We start from the raw sequence: 22,033 nt of genomic DNA, 5'->3' as shown, positions 1-22,033 counted from the left end.
ATCACAAGAGGACTAAGGTTCTTCACACTTTTCGTTGGTAAACTTTCGGCCTTTTAACCGAAAATGCGATTTTAGCTATTTTCGGCGCAGGATTTTCAGTCACATTTCTAATAACAATATAATAATCAAATGATACCTTATATTATGATTTAAGGGCCATATAAATAATTTGTCTTTTATTTATCGAAATGGTACAGTCATGTGAAAAAATTTGGACACCCTATTAAATATTAATTTCTTTATTAAGAAATGTTCACATATTTATGTCTTTATCTCGAAAAGGAACTGACTTAATTGCAGCTAAACAACAAAAATTAACATTGTTTTATCTATTAGACAAAATATATCAACAGGAAAAAGTTAGGACACCCTACCGCCTAATAGCTAGTGTTACCCCCTTTGGCTGAAATAACTTCAGTGAGACGCTTTTTGTAGCCATCTACCAGGTCTTTGACATTGTTCTGAAGAAAGTTTGCCCCACTCCTTAACACAGAATACTTTCCACGGTGAGATGTTTCAGGGGTTTCTTGCATGTACAGCCTGTTTCAAGTCACCCCACAGCATCTCATTGGGATTAAGATCTGACCTTTGACTCATTGAACCAACCCAGGACTCTCCATTTCTTCCTTTTCAGCCAATCTTTGGTGGAGTTACTTGTATGTTTTGGGTTTGTCATGTTGCAGGGTCCAATTCTGCTTCAGCTTTAATTTTTTCACAGATGATCTCACATCTTCCTTAAGCACCCTTTGATACACGATAGAATTCATGGTGGATTTTATGATGGTGTGCTGGCCAGGTCCTGCTATAGCAAAGCATCCCCAAACCATGGCACTTCCACCTCCATGCTTCATAGTTGGTATGAGGTTCTTTTCCTGGAAGGCGGTATTGGGTTTAACCCAAACATTGCCTCTGTTCTGGTGTCCAAGTTATTCAATTTTAGATTAATCTGTCCGAACAACATTATTCCAGAAGTTCTGGTCTTTTTCTACATTCATTCTGGCAAACTTCAGTCTGGCCTTCGTTTTCTTCTTGGAGAGCAAAGGTTTCCTCCTTGCACACCTCCCATGAAGGTTAAACTTGTAAAGTCTCTTTCTGATTGTAGAGGCATGCACTATTACATTAACAGCAGCAAGAGCCTGCTGTAGGTCCCGTGATGACATTTTAGGGATTTTGGAGACATCTTTTAGCATCTTGCGGTCTTCTATCAGGGTAAACTTGCGTGGACGGCCAGACCTGGGCATGTTGGCAGTTGTTTTGAATGTCCTCCACTTGTAGACTGTTTTCCGGAAAGTGGGATGGCAGATTTTATATTCTTTTGAGATCTTTCGAAATCCCTTACAAGACTCATAAGTGTCTACAATCTCCTTTCTGAAGGCCTCAGACAGCTCCTTTGATCTCTCCATGGTGTTTTCCCTCTCTTCAACAGTCATTCACTGTTGAAAGTATTCTGCGTTGAGGAGTGGGGCAAACTTTCTTCAGACCGATGTCAAAGACTGGTAGGTATTTCAGCCAAAGGGGGTAACACTAGCTATTAAGTGGTAGGGTGTCCTAACTTTTTCCTCAGTTAGAATATGCATTTTTGTTGATATATTTGTCTAATAAGTAAAACAATGTTATTTTTGTTGTTGTTTACCTGCAATTAAATCACTTTCTATTCCAGAGATAAAGAAAAACAAGATCAGACATTGATATGTGAACCTTTCTTAATAAAGATTCTGAATATTTAATAGGGCGTCCTAATTTTCTCACATGACTGTATTTAATTCAAAATGTTTTTACTTAATTATGATTCTTTTGCATAGGTGGGTAGGGTATCAAAAAATTGTACTCAAGTAAGAGTAGCGTTACTTCAAAATAATATTACTCGCGTAAAAGTACTCATCCCAAAAATGTAATAAAGTAAAAGTAAAAAACTATTTAGTGAAAAGTAACATTGTGAGTAACTGCTTACAAATTTGTTTGAGTTTTTTTTCCTCGGTTTTCCGTGGTCAATCAGCGGCAAATAAAAACTGGGAGAGAGGTTAAAATCCGTGCTTTCAAGTCGAGGGCAGCGCTCTATGTCAGATACTTCTTTTTTTACGGTGCTTTAAAGAAGCCACGTGATTGAACGGGCTGGCGTCATCATAGAACGGCAAGCTTGTGATTGGTAAAATGGAGTCATGTGATTATTGTTGCGACGGCTCATTGGTAGAGTTACTCTTGGCATTGCTGGCAAAAAAAATATATATGAAAAATAAAGAGGAAAACTGTAATGACTAGGGTTGTACCGATCATGTTTTTTTGCTCCCGATCGTTTTAGTTTGAGTATCTGCCGATCCCGATATTTCCCGATCCGATTGCTTTTTTTTGCTCCCGATTCAATTCCAATCATTCCCGATAAATTTTTCCCGATCATATACATTTTGGCAATGCATTAAGAAAAAAATGAATAAAACTGAATATATACACTCAACATACAGTACATTCAATATACAGTACTGTATTTGTTTATTATGACAATAAATCCTCAAGATGGCATTTACATTATTAACATTCTTTCTGTGAGAGGGATCCACGGATAGAAAGACTTGTGACTTTGTATATTGTGACTAAATATTGCCATCTAGTGTATTTGTTGAGCTTTCAGTAAATGAAACTGTAGGCATGCCCAAATGCATGATGGGAAGTGGAACCATGACTGTGCGTAGTGCTACCATATATCTTCTCTGCGTTGTAGTGACGGGATCTGTCGTTCACTTGAGTAAACGAATCCATTCCGGATCGTTCAGTAAAAAGATTCGTTCAAACGAATCGTTCAACGAATCGTTCGCCCCCCTCATCTCCCTCCCCGCCCAAATGAATCGTTCGGTTAGTGAACGGGAAGTGACGCTGCCGAACGAATCACCAAAGACCGCTTCGCAGTATAACTGAACGGGAAGTGACATTCTTGGTCCCTCCCTCTCTCTTGCACACAGGCTCCTCATTGACCGCTCGTCGTAGTTTCAGTAATGAGTGACAGGCAATATCATTCTGCTTTCACAGACAGCCTCGTCTCCCTCCCTCCCGCTGCTGCAAAAGCGAGGGAGAACTTCCGCGTCGTCTGTCCTAGTTCTATGGGCTCAAAGTCATGGCTCGTGCTTGCATTTCGATTGAGGACACGGTTAAACATTTTCCTTTTGTGGGGGGAGCGGGGGGTTGGGGTCGGGGGCGCACGGACTTTCTTTAGCATGTTCTTGATCAGATTTACAATGCTTGCTGTCACGAAAATAAAAATAAATCGAAAGTTTAATTTCAAAATATGGAACGACCAACACATCATATTTACCTCTCGCTCTGTTGTATTTTTGTTTTTATGCTCATCACTATTATTTTTAGTTACTATTGTTAAAACTATAAGTGTAAATAGCTAGTTGTCGAATGTGCTGCTCTGAAATAAAGACAATACTACATTTTGATATTTGACAGTTTAATTGCAAATCAGTATTAAGATGATCGTATTGAATTTTTGCACTGGTATTAATAAATAAAATAATCCGGTCAACTCCCCTGTCGTATCGGCATCTCAGATCGTCAAATGCTGACGAGAAATGATTGCTTGCTCTTTACGATGTCGCCTTTCTACCCTCATTAGTCTGTTAAGAAAAATGTAGACATATTGCGACATCTCCCGTGTCTGCGTGCGTTGTTTTGGGGCGCTTGAGTAGCGCATGATGGACGGATTGACATAATTTGTCAAACCAACCGACACGCTCTGACACGAAAAAAAAAAAAAAAACACTCGGAAAAAATTGACATGTATATACAGTTTCATTGCAAATCAGTATTATGGTGATCATATTGAATTTTTGCACTGGTATTAATAAATAAAATAATCAGGTCAGCTCCCCTGTCGTCCCCGCATCTCAGATCGTCAAATGCTGACAAGAAATAATTGTTTGCTCTTTACGATATCGCCTTTCTACTCTCATTAGTCTGTTAAGAAAAATGTAGACATATTGCGACATCTCCCGTGTCCATGTGCGTTGTTTTGGGGCGCTTGAGTAGCACATGATGGACGGATTGACATGGTTTGTCAAACCAACCAACACCTGACACGAAAAAAAAAATAAATAAAACACTTGGAAAAAATGGACATGTATATACCGTTTCATTGCAAATCAGTATTATGGTGATCATACTAAAATTTTTTTTCTGTGCACATATGAGGTAAATATCGCTGCCATGAAGCCTCCTTATAGTGACAGTTCTTTGCCCCCTTCATTGCCGTCACGCGACCGCAGCTCAGCTTTTGCTTGCCTCGTAGCTACCCGTGTTTTAAATTACTGTAAATTTGATAGTATGTGGTAATAGGTAGTCGCGAGTCTGTTGAGAAAAGTAGTACACTAAACCATGCTCGCTAGATTTGTGTGGTGTTTTTGTCTTTTTGAGCTGCATTTGATAGGCTCCACGTTAACAAATATGTGACAAAGTCCTTTCCTTTCATTTTTTGATTCGTTCACCGCATATTCATTACTGGAAAGTCAAGTTAGCAGCAAGCTAGGTCAGGAACCGGAGGACCGAGTCACTGAATGGGAAGTGACAAAACTGAGTCTTGCCCCCTGCCTGCACGCTGGCTGCTCATTGGCCACACGTGGAAGTGAGTGACATACGCCCTGATTCTGTTTCCGGTCCCTCCCCTGCCCGCGATGAGGCTGGCGTCTGATTGGTCGTGTGCGATGTCAGAAGACGCTGCCGCTTGCTCAACGCCCTCCCACGCAGTGAACAAGCACCAACTTCATAGAACGAATCAGTGCAGATGGTGATTAGTTCGGTCTCGTTCACCCAAACAATTCGTTCAAAAAGAACGAATCGTTCGCGACCGATACAACACTACTGCGTTGGGAAATAACATAAGGTGTTAAGTAAAAGATCAATTGCTACCTTGCTTCCCCACATTGCTTCCCATGATATTTCTAATCGTAGGGAGAGGCTCTAGCCAATTAAAAAAAGGCCCCAAAGGCTGCCAAAATTCACTCTACTCATTTTACGCTGTCTTTTATCTCTCTATATAGGTAAAACGGCGCCATTACAGATTGAGCGCCAATGCGTGAGTGGGTCGTGCAGCGCATGCATTAATTGAGTTTAATTTATTAACGTGATACATTTAAAAAAAATATATATTACCTATATTACTACCTTAAGCCTAAACAAAAAACTCTGGATGAGTGTAACATATTATGTCTGTAACGTTAAATACAATTAGAAAACGATTTAATTAAAAAATATACTGTATATATAATAAAAAAGGCATGGCCGATATTTTTTGGCCGATTCCGATACTTTGAAACTGACGAGATCGGATGTCGATTGATCGGGACATCTCTAGTAATGACTCTTGTGTAGCCCAAAGTAGCGGCGTAAGAGTAGCATTTTTTTTCTTCACAAATCAAGGAAAAGTAAAAAGTAAGGCTTACTGAAACTACTCTTAGAACTCATTTTTCTCAAAAATTTACTCAAGTAAATGTAGCTGAGTACATGTAACGCGTTACTATCTACCTCTGCTCTTTTGGGGTTCCTTAACTACCAACCCCTTGTACAGTATAACCCCAAAAAGGTGTAAAAATCATCACCAGCAGGTGTCAGAGTTGGACCCACCTGAAGTTTGGAGGCTCCACCCTTGATAAGGCCGCAGATAATCTGCTCCACCCTCTCGGGGTCCCTCATATGCACCGTTTTCTTCTCAAACTGAGGCATCTGCAAGACGAACAGAAGCTGATATGTTACAGTGCAGCTCAGGAATGTAAGTAAGGTTTTTTTTTTTTTTTTTGAGACAAAAAATTTCAAGATCAGCAAAAGATGTCAGCCGATGAATTAAAATGGCACTTTAAACATAAAATGCATGACAACATAGCTTTTCAATCCTCATTGTCTTCAACACTCTCACTTTCCAGGAAGCACCAGAGAGTAACAAAACAAAAAAAAAATGCTCCCATTCATTCGCTGCCAACTGTCCCAGTTCAAATGAATTGCACGTCTACTAGGGACACTCATTTCAATTCAAAGACTGATTGGATGTCTATCACCATATAACAAGATTAAAACTCAAAACGCAGCAAGAAGAGCTGCAAATTTACTTACCAGGGCTGTGTAGTCTTCGAAAAACAGAAGTGAGGAAAGGAATGTGTGGCTAAACAGCTCTTATATAACGGCAGAAAAAAGGGGCGGAGCCTAAAACCCCTCCCCCACACACAGACACCTAACAGATGATCCATGTCAACACATACAAACACCGTCAAGTATAAATAGAACGAAAATAAGACATACGGCGGCGGGGGGTAAAAAAAAAAAGTTTGTAATCTGCCCTTGTTGCTATGTTACCTTTGACTTTCCACTTAATGTCAGCATCTGCTGAACACACAAACAAGCTACATGCGCCGGCGATAAATAATTTTAATGGGCACAAAAAGGTCACCAGGGGTTAAGGGTTATTGTTTACACTCTCATTATGGACGAACACGCGCACACACCCGCATTTTGTGCTGACGTGTTGACTTGACAAGGACAAGAAAGTGATGCAGCACATGTAAACAAGCATCTGGTGGTGTCAGTTTATAAAGATGGTGGAAATGAATCAGCACATACTTACTTTCATGGCGAAGCACTTCTATCTGTATCCACTTATGATATAAAAAAAGCTTACAAATGTGTCCAAACCAACTATTTTGTTGAGAGCTGCAACTATAGACCCTACCCACGTGACGTCACAACTCCTTCCTCCTGACTGGTGCCGCCCAATTGTCCGTCAACACATCATGTTTACCTGTTACGGCTACATACATTCCTCCTATTTACGACGTGTTTTTCTGCTCGTTGACATTAATAATCAAAATGGTGAAGGCGTGTGTGGCGGTCGGTTGCAATAACAGAGAAAATAGACGGAGAAGACGGAGAGACTTGAAGTTCTATCGGATTCCGAGAGACCCGGAGAGAAGAGAGCGAGATGGGCTGCTGCAATTCGACGAGAAAACTGGGCTCCAAACGATTACCACAGATTATGTAGTAGTCATTTTATATCTGGTAAGATGCATTTAATATATATTTAGAGGGTTTTGGGCTGACAACCACAATTAAGATCATTGCTAGGCTAATCGCCGACAACATACACGTATGTATGTAGTGAGAGTGCTATCGCCAGTGGCGCCCCCAGGGGGTGGCCAGGGGTGGCCACGGCCACCCCTATAAATTGGTTGGCCACCCCATTGGCCACCCCGCTTGCCAGTATATCGTTAGATTGTTGTAGCATCAGTTATGCATTTCATCCCAAATGAAAGCATTTATTTTGTTTTGTTAAATGTAGGGCTGTCAAATTTATCATGTTACGGGCGGTGATTAATTTTTTAAAATTAATGACGTGAAAATATTTATCGCAATTAACGCATTCGCTGTACGACTCATTCACGCATTGCAGCAAACAGCCTACAATGGCGCCGTTTTACTTATATACAGAGATAAGAGGCAGAGTGGAGTAGATACAAGCATTCATTTGGGCCGTGCTTTTAATTGGCAAAAGCTTTTTCATCTCTCCCACAGCACCTATAAATACTGTGGGAAGCGACGTGGGGAAAAATGATAGGAGTTGATCTTTTTCTTAACACCCTGAAGTGTACCCAACTCCGAGAAGATATAGCTTTTGCAGCCACCACACACAGTCATGGTTGCACCACTTCCCATTATGCATTTGGGCAGAACAGTTAAGTCGCTACAGTATCATTTACTGAAAGTTCAACAAATACATTAGATGGCAATATTTAGTCACAATATACAAACTCACATTTATCCTTTAAGAATTACAAGTCTTTCTATCCGTGGATCCCTTTCGCAGAAAGAATGTAAATAAAGTTAATGCCATTTTGTGGATTTATTGTTGCAATAAACAAATACAGTACTTATGTACAGGATGTTGAATGTATATATCCGTCTTGTCTTATCTTTCCATCCCAACAATAATTTACAAAAAAAATATGGCATATTTTAGAGATGGTTTGAATTGCGATTAATTACGATTAATTAATTTTTAGGCTGTGATTAACTCGATTAAAATTTTTAATCATTTGACAGCCCTAGTTAAATGTACACCTTATGCCTAATATATACATAACACAATAAAACAGAATTGTTGTGGAACTCAGAATGTTGACTGGACACTAATGGACTAGGCACATTAAATCATTAGTAACATCAAATATTACACTATACACCAAAGTATATCAGTAGCCGTGTCCTTAAGTCTTTCTTAAGTTTTCCCCTGACCTTTTTACTGCGACAATATAATGAAAACCTGAAATTATGGCTTTTAGTTTTGGCCACCCCAAGATTTTAAGTGGCCCCATCTGGCCACCCCTATGAAAAATTTCTGTAGGCGCCACTGGCTATCGCTAAACCATATAAACATTAAAAGCCCTAACTCCATTGACAAACGACATGAAATACATTAGACTTGACAGTGGATGTTAGCAATAACAAAAGATTTTGAATTGAAAATTTCGTAACTCACCTTTCCAAGCACAAGATAGATTCCTGCCGAATTTTCGTGGACGAGGACCTGTTTCACCCAACCAGCAACGAAGTATTTATAAGCCTCCAAGCTCTTAAAGTTTTTCAAACTTTCGTGAGAATAGGCTGATTTTGTGTGGACAAGATAGTTGTACATATCAGGCTAGCTAGCAGATGTCAGGCAAATACGGCGGAGACAGCGGGTCGAAAAACATCGATTTAGGCATCAAATATGGATCTGGCGAATGGATAAACTGAAGCTTTTCCACATAACGCCTTTTATGCAACGCATCAAGTGAGTTTACGGCATCCGAAATTACCGGGTCTTCCATGAAATGCATTATAAATTGCTCGATCAATTGAGACCATTGATAATACAGACACAAAATGACGGACAAGGGGGCGGAACCATACAGCGAGCACGTGATTTTGTGACGTCGGTGGGTAGGGTCTATAGATTGTTTAGGTAATCGATTAATCTACTTATTAGTTAGTTTGAATAATCCAGTTCTGTAATTTTCGGACAATAAGCAGCTACTTTTTTCCCTCATTTTGAATCGGGCATCTTATAGTCCGGTGCGGGTTATTTGTTGATTTATTTAGGTTAGTAGGCAACACTTTGTTTGACAGTGGCGACATAAGACTGCCATAAGACCGTCATAATTGTAACATGACACTGTCATGTGCATTAATGAATGCTTATGACAGATGTCATTAAGTGTCATCCAGCAAATTATGTCATTAACTCCATTTATGTCTAGCTCGGAACTTTTACATCCATTTAAAAGTAAGATAATTTGTGGCACGTTCAAGAGCGATCCCATATTTTTTTTTCAATTGGCTAATATGGGTGAGAATAACAGACAACATATTTAAAGGGTACCACGGATAGAAAGACATGTAGTTCTTAAAAGAGAAATGTTAGTACAAGTTATAATAATTTGATATTAAAACCCCTCTTATTGTTTTCGTTTTAATAAAATTTGTAAAATTTTAATTAAAAAATAAACGAGTAGCTCGCCATTGTTGTTGACGTCACCTGGCCACGTTGCCGTACTTCACAGTGTCACTTTTTAACTATGTAAGGCAGTGATGTAAATACACCACAAGGTGTCAATGGCGAGTTTTAAATTAATAAGAGATCAAGCCAAGAGTGCGTCTTGTCCCTCAACTGTCGCCGTAGTTTCCTGTTTGTTGTGCGGGGTCCATTGTGATTTACGTTCATTTGAGTGTTGTCTTCACAACAAACGAGACTCCTGATAAAGGCTCCCAGCATCATAGTTTAAAATTGTGACCAACTATTGCCATCCAGTGTATTTCTTGTTGTTTATTGTCGTCATCATCATCGGTATCACTGACAATACAGATAGCATTGTGATATAATTAACAAGAGCTAAACGAGTTGCTAAAATCTTTAAATAGAGTTTGACCAAAGTCTGAGTAAGCTTTATGTGTATTTTGCATAACTACTTTGACTGTGAGTTTGTGAATGCCAGTTCTCTTTGCATTGTTGTTTAACTGTGTGAGAATAGGGCCTCATTAATACAGATTGAAGCACTTTTCTTTTTGTGAATATTTTTTTGAGAGATATATTATTTTTGTTGTATTTTCACTATATGATACTTATTTTTGTTGTTAAGGAGTTGCTGAAGCTTAAGCCAATAAACGACGCAAGCTACGAACCTCAACGCCTGTGTCTACTCTCCTTTCTCACTGTCTTACACCCCACAGTGGATTAAAGGAAAACTACTGGGTCAATCAAGGGACAAAACGCACTCATTGGCTTGATTCCTAATTTAAAACTCGCCACTGACATCTTGTGGCGTATTGAAAACACTACCTTAGATTATTAAAGAGTGACACGTTTTTTTTAAACGTGGAATTCCGGCAGCGTGGCCATGTGACGTCACCGACCTGCGACGTCAACAACAATGGCAACCTACTAGTTAGAATAATTTTACAAATTTCATTGAAATGAAAACATTAAGAGGGCTTTGAATATCAAACTATTAAAACTAGAGCTGAAACGAGTACTCGAGCAACTGGAGTAACTCGAGTTTAAAAACTGATCCGAGTAATTTTATTCACCTCGAGTAATCGTTTATTTTGACAGCTCTAAGCATCACGTTTTGCTAGGACTACTTTTAATGCGGGACAACGCGCTGTCACGTGCGGAGAGGAAGAAGGGGAAAAAAAAAAAAAACTTACTGCAGCCGACAGCCGCTACAAACGACGCCGACGTTGCTAAATACTAGCCCGCACGATGCTACGTTGGTACAGGTAGCGTCTGATGCGTCTCATAGAGATCACATGTATGTTGAACTAGATGCACAGTGAAAGACTCGGCCGCGTCTGAGTAGCGTTAGTAAACAGCTGCCATCTTAAAGCAGTAGAGCGCTAAGCGCTAATAAAGAGCGCTAAGCGCTAATAAATAAGATTAACGTTACTGTCGCTACTAGCTCACGTAACGTTAGCCCTGCGGAGGGCTAGGTTTCAATTAATTATGACCACTGTCGATGCGTGGCTAACGTGTCTTACATACAGGCTTTAACATAACATAGCATTGTGGAGTGATGAGGGTGTAAAATAAAAACTTAATCATGCTAACTATCAATTTTAGCTCAGTAGTCATTGCTGGGTAAAACACCAAGTAGCACTGGTCCCTAATGTGCTCCAATACAGCCTGTATCATACATTTATTTTGAACATTGCAAAAACTCAAAATCCTATCAGGACTTACAGTTTAGACTAACTTAAAGCTTAACTAGAACTTAAAAATGGCTTGACACAAAGAGAAATTCAATTGAAACACATGGGAAAAAATCCTAACTTTTAAGTGATGTGTGTTATCAAGCGTAACGGCATTTTTAGGTAAGATATATACATACATATATATATATATATATATATATATATACATTTTTTTTTTTTAATAAGATCTAAGTTTTTTGAGTGAAAGCAGTGAATTGGTCTTTTTTTTTTATTCTAGTTACATCTGAGATGCAATTGTTGGCTGTTTTCAACAATATACATCGAAAATAAAGACATTGATTGACTGAAAATGGTTCAAGATTAGATGAAATGTCTTGTTTTCTCATGTATATTTATAATTGCTCTTCACCTAAAAATATATTTGTTTTATTCGATTACTCGATTAATCGATAGAATTTTCAGTCGATTACTCGATTACTAAAATATTCGATAGCTGCAGCCCTAATTAAAACTCGTACTAAGATTCATCTTTTAAGAACTACATGTCATTCTATCCGTGGTTCCCTTGAACAAGCATGAACACTTTGTGCTGCTCCGTAAATTCACCAAGAAAACACAGTGTACGCGTACATGTATGCACACGTTGCTCTCACACGCACAGTTATTAAACCTCCACACAGGTCAGGTTAAACAGGTTCAAAATGCTAGAGGCCAACTTCAACTTTAGTTCTCTTAATTAATTTAATATTCAGATTCTTATCAAATTAGAATTGTGAACCAGTGCAGTACGATATGACAATACCGTATTTTTATGACCATAAAGCGCACCTAAAAGCAAAGCATTTCCCCCAAAGCAGACTGTGTGCTTATTGTGTGGATCGAATAACAAAATCTGTCTGACAGTGAGCATATTTTTGACAAAGCGTACGCGAAACTTAAAGGGAGAAGGTTGCATGTGATAGGGGGAGTGTGCCCAGTAGATATAAAGTTAAAGTGTGTGCGTTTGGCATAACGAGCTTCGCCAAGTTAAGAAAATGAAGCGGAGTTTCCGCAGAAAGTACAATGGAACTCTGTTTTGCTCTCGCTACCTTCAAAACCCTAGCGTACGTGCTAGTGCACATGCTCTCGTGCAATGTAGCATGCATGCTAGCGTACTAGAGCTGAAACGAATACTCGAACTCTAGTAACTCGAGTTTAAAAACTGATCCGAGTAATTTTATTCACCTCGAGGAATCGTTTAATTTTGCCAGCCATGTTTTGCCCGGACTACTTTTAATGCGGGACAACGCGCTGATGTCACGTACGTAGAGGAAGAAGCAATAAAAAAAATATTTTGAAAAACCTTTCTGCAGCCAAGAGCCGCTCCAAACTACGCGGACGTTTCTAAAAACTAGCCCGCATGACGTTACGGTGGTAGCGGGTAGCATCTGATGTGTCTCATAGATAGCACATGTATGTTGAACTAGATCCGAAATGACAGAGTCAGCGGTGTTAGTAAACAGCCGCCATCTTAAAGCAGTACAATTCTCAGCGCTAATAAATAAGATTAAGTTACTATCACTCGCTCACGTAATGTTAGCCACGCGGAGGGCTAGGTTTCTATTAAGACCACTGTTGATTCGTGGCTAAGGTGTTTTACATACAGGCTTTATTTAATCTGTGAAAACATAGCGCTGTAGAGTGATGAGGGTGTAAAATGAAAATATGATAAAGCTAACTGTCAATTTTAGCTCAGTAGTCATTGCTGGATAAAACACCAAGTAGCGCTGGTCGGTAATGTGCTCCAATACAGCAGGTATCATACTGTAACGTTGACAAAGAGTCACCCGCTTCGTAAGGTTGCAATTATTTCTTTTTTGCGAACTTGTGGAACGACAACAACAACAGGAAGGCACGTCTCTCGTTCTCCCGCACCTCCCTCACCCCCGCACGTCACGCGGTGCATTCAGAAACGCATGCAAATATCACCGCCATATTATAACCTATTTTGAACACTGCAAAAACTCAAAATCCTATCAGGACTTACAGTTTAGACTAACTTAAAACAGCTAGAATTAAAAACGTTTTGGGAGTGAAAGCAGTGAATTGGTCTTTTTTTTATTCTAGTCACATCTGAGAGGCAATTGTTGGCTGTTTTCAACAATATACATCGAAAATAAAGATACTGATTGACTGAAAATGGTTCAATATTAGATGAAATGTCTTGTTTTCTCATGTATATTTATAATTGCTCTTTACCTAAAAAAATATATGTTTTATCCGATTACTCGATTAATCGATAGGATTTTCAGTCGATTACTCGATTACTAAAATATTCAATAGCTGCAGCCCTATAGCGTACGCCGCACTTTAAGGCGTATCGGAGTATAAGATGGACCTTCAATGAATGGCAAACTTTAAAAAACTGTTTCCATATATAGGCCACACTGCATTATAAGATGCAGTAGTAGTAGTAGTGGTTGGGCTTTTAGTTGCGCCTCATATTGCGGAAAATACAGTATCCGTTCCTGCAATGCATATTGGGAATGCAAGGCTACTTGATATTTTTTGTCCATATTGCAGCCCAATACTGATAAGTATTAGTAGTAGATGCTTAGATATCACATTTGTTCAAAAATACTATACCGCAATGAGTATGCATGGATATTTTTAGTGTTGGAATACTACTTGATACATTTCATATTTGTGGCAGGTCTGATCTGTGGCATTCAAAATGAAGGTGTCATCACAATTTTTCATCAAAATATTGAAAAAAATTATCGCATTTCATTATCGTGATATAAACTGCCGAATGTTGTGATAGATTTTTGTTTCCATATTGCTAGTTAGTAACAACCTTCCTACTTTACTCATTGACTACCATTGACGATGATAGATGTCTGATCCATATGGACTTGGGCGGCTGGGTTTAGTGTTTATTTTACCATTTTTCTATTTTTTTTTTTTTTTTTTTAATTCAAATTTCCTAAAAATATTGTAGTCAAATACTTTGTACTATATTCTGGTACCACACTTGTCTCGTGAATGCTTTGCAACATAACATTTGAGACTTTTTTCCACCTTCCATTGTTCAACTTTTACATGACCTCAACATTACTCGACTGTGTTTGCAGGTCAGACTCAATCTCAACGTGAGCATGTGATTGGCCGCTCACGTGCTAGTGCGCGCAATAGTTAAAATGATGAACGATGAACTTGATGGCTCCTCTGACTTCCACCCTAGGGTAAGTCAGAATGAAAGCACTGGTGTTATTTAAAATGTATTTATTTGAGTACACAGAGTTTATTATTAGCAGCTGTTAGCGCATGGAATTTGGCTGATGCAACATAGATGCTGTAAATTGTTGTGGTGCAACTGGAGAGCATTGACCTACTTTTTGGCTTCACTCATTCAATTCATGTAAAGATTCCTTCAGATTGCGCTAACCCTATGCCAGTGAGGTTAGCTAACTGTACCCTTGGGGCTAGCTGTAAACGATCAGGTTTCAGTAACATTGGCTACATTGTCATGGACTCTTATTCGGGTTAAAAGTCTTATCAGCATAAAAATGCTTCATGTGTATACCGCATTCGGAATATTCTAACCAGATCCAGCACATTCTGATCAAGTTTTTATTTTGGCCATTAAAAACAAAGGCTTATAAAAACTCCGACCAATGTGAAGATTTGCAAAATCTGCGTTTGATGCGTCATTGTGTGTACTTTAATTACCGGAGGTATGCAGGTTTTTTTAATAGTCAAAACGTCACTGCCTGCGACAAAAAATGTTCAATCATCATATGTGCAACCCGTGTTTACATTCAGAGACAGCGCTTACGTTCATGGAGGATTTAGAAGCTTATTGCATCATCCACACATCGCGAATGTATCAAAGAGATATATAATGCACAGACAGAAATACATAAGCGGTACGTGGGAGATAGCAACCCATGCTAACATGCCAAATGGTTCACGAACGTAAGGCAAGGACGGTTTATTACTTAATAGGGCTCTTGCTAACTCGTTAACTGCAGTTATGTCCAGTGTTGGGCATGTTACTTTAAAAAAGTCATTAGTGCCAACTAGAGGTGGGAATCTTTGGGCACCTAACGATTCGATTACGATTCAGAGGCTACGATTTGATTATAAACCGATTATTGGTGACCCCCCCCCCCGGCTATTAGCTGCTAATGTTTTGTAGATTAGTTACAAAAACTGTTAAAAAAAAAAAAAAAAAAAAAGCCTCGCAGGCTTAAATAAACGACTATTTCAGTATCAAGTTAACAGTTAAAAACAATAAATAATATACTCAAATCCCCATTCTGTATCAGCAGCTTTAAATTACAATAAACTACATTAAACTCAATTAATTTAATGTTGTCAATCAACCGTTAAATTTGTTAAAATTGCTCCTGTTATTCCATAATTTCCCTTTTGTCTACTTTCGACATGTGAAAGTTTTAAAACTATTTTAAAGATAGATTCAAGTCATTATTTTACCGATTTAGGAGTATTTTAGACATAAAAGTTAATTCGGTTTGCTTGGAAGGTTCGCTACAACAGCCTTGAAGGGAAGTCTACTGCTTTAAGATGGCGGCCGTTTACTAACGCCCGCATCTAGCTTTCTCTACATGTGCTGGTATCACCACCGAGTCTATACTACATCTAGTCCTATATAAATATGATATGTACCTTAACATTATGTATTGTGGACGTACTTTGTAGCAGCTTTCGGCAGCAGTCAGGTATGTTGTTGCTTTTTTTATCTCGCGGCATGAGTTGAGCTAGAGCCGTGAGTTGAGCATTGGCATTACCCGAGGGGCCGGGTAATGACAAGCATGATGTTTAGCTACTCTCAGTCCGTACCTCATTGAGTCCTGAAGACCGCGCGGCGCGCTGAGTGTGTTTTACTTCCGCTTTACTTGACATATTTCAATAATCGGAATTTGGATGTTTGTGAATCGTTCTCGAATCTTCCACGGCCGAATCGCGAATAATCTAAGAATCGGAAATTTAGTGCCAACTCTAGTGCCAACCCTCCCAGTCAAATTGGATCAGACATCTACTGCTGTCAATGGCAACGAAAGAAGATCACTCAGCCTATTAGAGCTGAAACGAATACTCGAGCAACTCGAGTCTAAAAACTGATCTGAGTAATTTTATTCACCTCGAGGAATCGTTTAATTCTGCCAGCTCTAAGCATCACGTTTGGCCCGGACTACTTTTAACGCGGGACAACGCGCTGATGTCCGTGCGTAGAGGAAGAAGCAGTTAAAATAAAAAAATAAAATAAAAAACCTTACTGCAGCCGACAGCCGCTACAAACTACGCCGACGTTGCTAAAAACTACGCCCACATGATGCTAGTGTGGTAGCAGGTAGTGTCCGATGCCTCTCATAAATATCGCATGCATTTAGAACTAGATGCGAAATGACAGACTCGGCCGCATCGGGCAGCGTTAGTAAACGGCCGCCATCTTTAAGCAGTAGACTTCTCAGCGCTAATAAATATAACGTTACTGTCACTCGCTCACGTAACGTTAGCCCTTCGGAGGGCACACAGCGCTGTAGAAAGATGAGGGTGTAAAATTAAGACATAATAAAGCTAACTGTCAGTTTTAGCTCAGTAGTCATTGCTGAATAAAACACCAAGTAGTACTGGTCCCTAATGTGCTCCAATACAGCAGGTATTATACATTTATTTTCAACTAGAGATGTCCCGATCCGATATTTGGATCAGATCAGACGCCGATATGGGCAAAAAAATGCGCATCGATATCGGATCGGCCAACACGGAAAAATTCCGATCCCGACTTCCGATCCCTTTTTTTTTTGAAGTCCGGTCTGGGTTGTCCAGCGCACAGATTTGAATAATCCATTCCAGTTTATGCTTATCTCCATTGCTGATTTCAATTATTATTAGTAGTAGTAATTTTTGTTTTATTTTTATTTTATTTATTTATTTTTATTCTGTGATTAAATGCGATCTTTTGTCTTCGTTTCTACGTTGTGTTGATTTAAATGTGATTTTTATGATCTTCATGTGATGTAAAGCACTTTGAATTGCCTTGTGTTGAATTGTGCTATATAAATAAATTTGCCTTGCCTTGCCTTGCCTTCGGTTTCCCTGAAATCAGGTCCGCATTTTACGGCACACCTTCAACACACTACATTTACATTACCGTCTCCCAATTTACCGAGAGACTTTATCGGTAAAAATGTCAGCTGTGTGGGATCATTTCACCTTAAAGGACGACAAAGACGAAGAGGCAGAGTGCAACATATGCCACAATAAAGTCAAGCGTGGTGGTAAAGCTGTAAGAAGTTTTAATACAACCAACCTAATCAAGCATTTAGCGAAATACCACCACAAAAAATATAAGAAGTACAGTGCCTTGCAAAAGTATTCGGCCCCCTTGAACCTTGCAACCTTTCGCCACATTTCAGGCTTCAAACATAAAGATATAAAATTTTAATTTTTTGTCAAGAATCAACAACAAGTGGGACACAATCGTGAAGTAGAACAAAATTTATTGGATAATTTAAACTTTTTTAACAAATAAAAAACTGAAAAGTGGGGCGTGCAATATTATTCGGCCCCCTTGCGTTAATACTTTGTAGCGCCACCTTTTGCTCCAATTACAGCTGCAAGTCGCTTGGGGTATGTTTCTATCAGTTTTGCACATCGAGAGACTGACATTCTTGCCCATTCTTCCTTGCAAAACAGCTCGAGCTCAGTGAGGTTGGATGGAGAGTGTTTGTGAACAGCAGTCTTCAGCCCTTTCCACAGATTCTCCATTGGATTCAGGTCTGGACTTTGACTTGGCCATTCTAACACCTGGATACGTTTATTTTTTAACCATTCCATTGTAGATTTGGCTTTATGTTTTGGATCATTGTCCTGTTGAAAGATAAATCTCCGTCCCAGTCTCAGGTCTTGTGCAGATACCAACAGGTTTTCTTCCAGAATGTTCCTGTATTTGGCTGCATCCATCTTCCCGTCAATTTTAACCATCTTCCCTGTCCCTGCTGAAGAAAAGCAGGCCCAAACCATAATGCTGCCACCACCATGTTTGACAGTGGGGATGGTGTGTTCAGGGTGATGAGCTGTGTTGCTTTTACGCCAAACATATCGTTTTGCATTGTGGCCAAAAAGTTCAATTTTGGTTTCATCTGACCAGAGCACCTTCTTCCACATGTTTGGTGTGTCTCCCAGGTGGCTTGTGGCAAACTTTAAACGAGACTTTTTATGGATTTCTTGGAGAAATTGCTTTCTTCTTGCCACTCTTCCATAAAGGCCAGATTTGTGCAGTGTACGACTGATTGTTGTCCTATGGACAGACTCTCCCACCTCAGCTGTAGATCTCTGCAGTTCATCCAGAGTGATTATGGGCCTCTTGGCTGCATCTCTGATCAGTTTTCTCCTTGTTTGAGAAGTAAGTTTGGAAGGACGGCCGGGTCTTGGTAGATTTGCAGTGGTCTGATGCTCCTTCCATTTCAATATGATGGCTTGCACAGTGCTCCTTGAGATGTTTAAAGCTTGGGAAATCTTTTTGTATCCAAATCCGGCTTTAAACTTCTCCACAACAGTATCTAGGACCTGCCTGGTGTGTTTCTTGGTTTTCATAATGCTCTATGCACTTTAAACAGAACCCTGAGACTATCACAGAGCAGGGGCATTCATACGGAGACTTGATTACACACCGGTGGATTCTATTTATCATCATCGGTCATTTAGGACAACATTGGATCATTCAGAGATCCTCACTGAACTTCTGGAGTGAGTTTGCTGCACTGAAAGTAAAGGGGCCGAATAATATTGCACGCCCCACTTTTCAGTTTTTTATTTGTTAAAAAAGTTTAAATTATCCAATAAATGTTGTTCCACTTCACGATTGTGTCCCACTTGTTGTTGATTCTTGACAAAAAAATTAAATTTCATATCTTTATGTTTGAAGCCTGAAATGTGGCGAAAGGTTGCAAGATTCAAGGGGGCCGAATACTTTTGCAAGGCACTGTATGTTAAGAAAACCGAAGACAAAAAGAAAGGTCCTACGTATACATGGGCGATATGACGATATAAAACCGTCTCACGATCTTAAAGTGCTTGTGACACGAAAAAGCATGTTTATTTCATAATACACGCGGTATTTTATGCTCCTGAATGATATGGACCGCTTGGATGTGTGTGGAAGCGATCGCTATATTTATTTAGTTTTTTGAATCCCGCGCCAGGAAAATGAGTGACTTCCGGCTTCGGTCTCGCATTGAGGAGGAGGGCGCTGTGACGTGTACGGTAGAAGACGTCCTCTTCACGCTACAGTGTACTGTTGTGTATGAGGACGAAGGATTCAGCTGATTTTGCGGATTAATACTTTTATTTTTTGCATCACGCCAGCCAAACGGCTGCAGAAAAATCATTCTGTATGCGGGAGAGGCGTATGCGCCTATTTGGAGTTTCAAAAGGTTCCCATTCACCGTGGATATTTACTGTGGGACCATTGGACTTACAAGGAAGTGAGTAAACATCTTGTTTTGTATTATGTCAAATACGAATACAGTGATTACAAAGTAAACACTATAAAATTCCTTTAAATAAAGGACTACTTACGTTTGATCATTGATAGGCATGTAAAAAGCTATCCTCACGCTCATTAGCAGTTAGCTGTTAGCACGTTAGCTACACAACAATTCCAGCCACCCTCCTCCAGGGAACGAACTGTAAATTGCTCTCCGCCGGGCGGTTTGCCGATCCGCAAAGAAACTCGACAACCGGGTCGTCATGTCAAATAATCCAGGCTAGTTATGTGTGATTTTCCACTTCGAAGACTTTGAAACATCCCTCGGTTCGGGTTAGCATGTCGGCTAGCTGTCACTCCTTCTGGTCTGTTTACATTCTCCGAAGCCGGGGAAGGGAAATGACATATGTCCGATTTAGGTGTCATAAAATATCGTTCGGCAGGTGTGACAGTAAAGGTAAAGTCGACTGTTTTGACCATTATGGAGTAATTTTGCCATGTCGTCTTGAATAAATGGATTTTTATGATTTTATATTCCATTTAGCACAAGTTATTTGTCATGACCATGCCATTTATTTAGCAATTGGGGAAAGTACTTGGGTAAAAAGAATATCCTGTAAAAATATTGAAGTAAAGAGACAGAAACAATGACATTTTGCCGCTCTCTTCGTCGCGTTTTCCTCGTTGTGAATAGTTCCCCCTCGACGGGCTGACTGGTCCTTCTCAAGCCATTTATATAGCTATTGGGGAAAAATACTTGGATAAAAAGAATATCCTGTAAAAATATTGAAGTAAAGAGACAGAAACAATGACATTTTGCCGCTCTCTTCGTCGCGTTTTCCTCATTGTGAATAGTTCCCCCTCGACGGGCTGACTGGTCCTTCTCAAGCCATTTATATAGCTATTGGGGAAAATACTTGGATAAAAAGAATATCCTGTAAAAATATTGGGAGTAGAGAGACTGAAACAATGACATTTTGCAGCTCTCTTCGTCTCGTTTTCCTCGTTCTGAACAATTCCCCCTCAATGGGCTGAATAGTAAAACCGATGAGCCTAGTCTACCGCTGACGTCATCCACCTGTTGGGGACGCTAAAGCCCTATAATTGTAGGCGTGGCTAACCGGCAGATTAAAAGACTAATTTCTCGTCATCTGCGCTTTGCTAAATTGTTGTATATGGTCGAATCGTCTCAAAATATGATTCTAATTCACATAATAATGCCATTTAAGACTTTTTTTCTGGTGTCGTATGCTCTTTAAGTGCTGAAGGTACATATTTTTTAGGACATCGTTATACCGCGTTTTATTAACTTACAATAAAAACTTTAAAAGTTTACTCGTTTCTTTTGTTATTGACCTTAAGTATTTGATTATGTCATGAGTGTTACTATTGATATTTGTTTAATATATTGTAATTTTGCACAGTGCATGTCCGGTTTGTTGAAAATACTCTCTTTTTTGAGTAATTTAATGTTTACTACTATACAGCTGCTATATTTTTTTGTATTTGCACTGAATCAAACTCAGATTGGCTGCGTTGGTTCGCAAAAGCACATTTAAAAGTTTACTAGTTTTCTTGCAGTGTGTTATTCACCCATATTCATAGTATTGAGTTTTTAATAAATATCTTTCAAAATATCTTACTCAATGTTTTCTTTAAGTGTTTTAAAAACATCGTGATAATATCGAAACCGTGATATTGTCTTGGGAATACCGTGATATATATTTTTTCCCATCGCCCAACCCCAGTCCTACGCAACTAACACTGGCAGAAACTTTTGCTATGCGTGACAAACTGGCACTCGAAAGTCCCAAAGCCCAGGGAATAACAAGAGTCGTTGCCGAAGAATTCATTCTGGATGACGAGCCATTATCTCTCGTGAGTAAAGTCGCACCATCCAACACTTAGAAGCACGGTACAACATGCCCAGCCGTCATTACATCCTTGAGCGATTCGGCCGTGGAAGATTCGAGAACGATTCACAAACATCCAAATTCTGATTAATGAAATATGTCAAGTAAAGCGGAACTAATACACAGCGCGGTCTTCGGGACGCAATGAGAAACTGACCGCATTGCGTCCCGAAAGTAAACATAACTTGTCTTAGACCCGGGTAATGCCAATGCTCAACTCACGGCTTTAGCTCAACTCATGCCGCTGGATAAAAAACACAAGAATACCTGACTGCTGCTGCTGACAGCCGCTAGAAACTACGTCAACGTCGTTTTACTGGAGATAATAGATATAATATGTATATAGAACCAGATGCAACACGACAGACTCGACTGCGTTAGCAACATTGAGGTATTGAAA

The 22,033-nt window shown here is 39.5% G+C and overlaps 1 protein-coding gene across 2 annotated transcripts in view; it reads right to left on the bottom strand.

Moving 5' to 3' along the window:
- LOC130915146 (cytosolic 5'-nucleotidase 3) overlaps positions 1 to 22,033 on the bottom strand; it is a 37,356-nt gene that overhangs the window by 10,742 nt on the left and 4,581 nt on the right. Inside the window, exons 1-2 of one of the 2 annotated variants that reach the window (XM_057834949.1) lie at positions 6,097 to 6,289; positions 5,614 to 5,712 (exon numbers count right to left, since the gene is read on the bottom strand). In XM_057834949.1, coding sequence (XP_057690932.1) covers positions 5,614 to 5,712 — 99 coding nt within the window. In that variant the 5' untranslated portion in view covers positions 6,097 to 6,289. Of the gene's footprint in view, positions 1 to 5,613; positions 5,713 to 6,096; positions 6,290 to 22,033 lie in introns of those variants that run through there. The other variant, XM_057834947.1, reaches the window with a different exon arrangement.

This window comes from Corythoichthys intestinalis, chromosome 4 (genome assembly GCF_030265065.1).
Source record: "Corythoichthys intestinalis isolate RoL2023-P3 chromosome 4, ASM3026506v1, whole genome shotgun sequence".
NCBI lineage: Eukaryota > Metazoa > Chordata > Actinopteri > Syngnathiformes > Syngnathidae > Corythoichthys > Corythoichthys intestinalis.
Note: the sequence above shows the minus strand (reverse complement) of the source record. Positions and strands in the feature narration are given on the sequence as shown.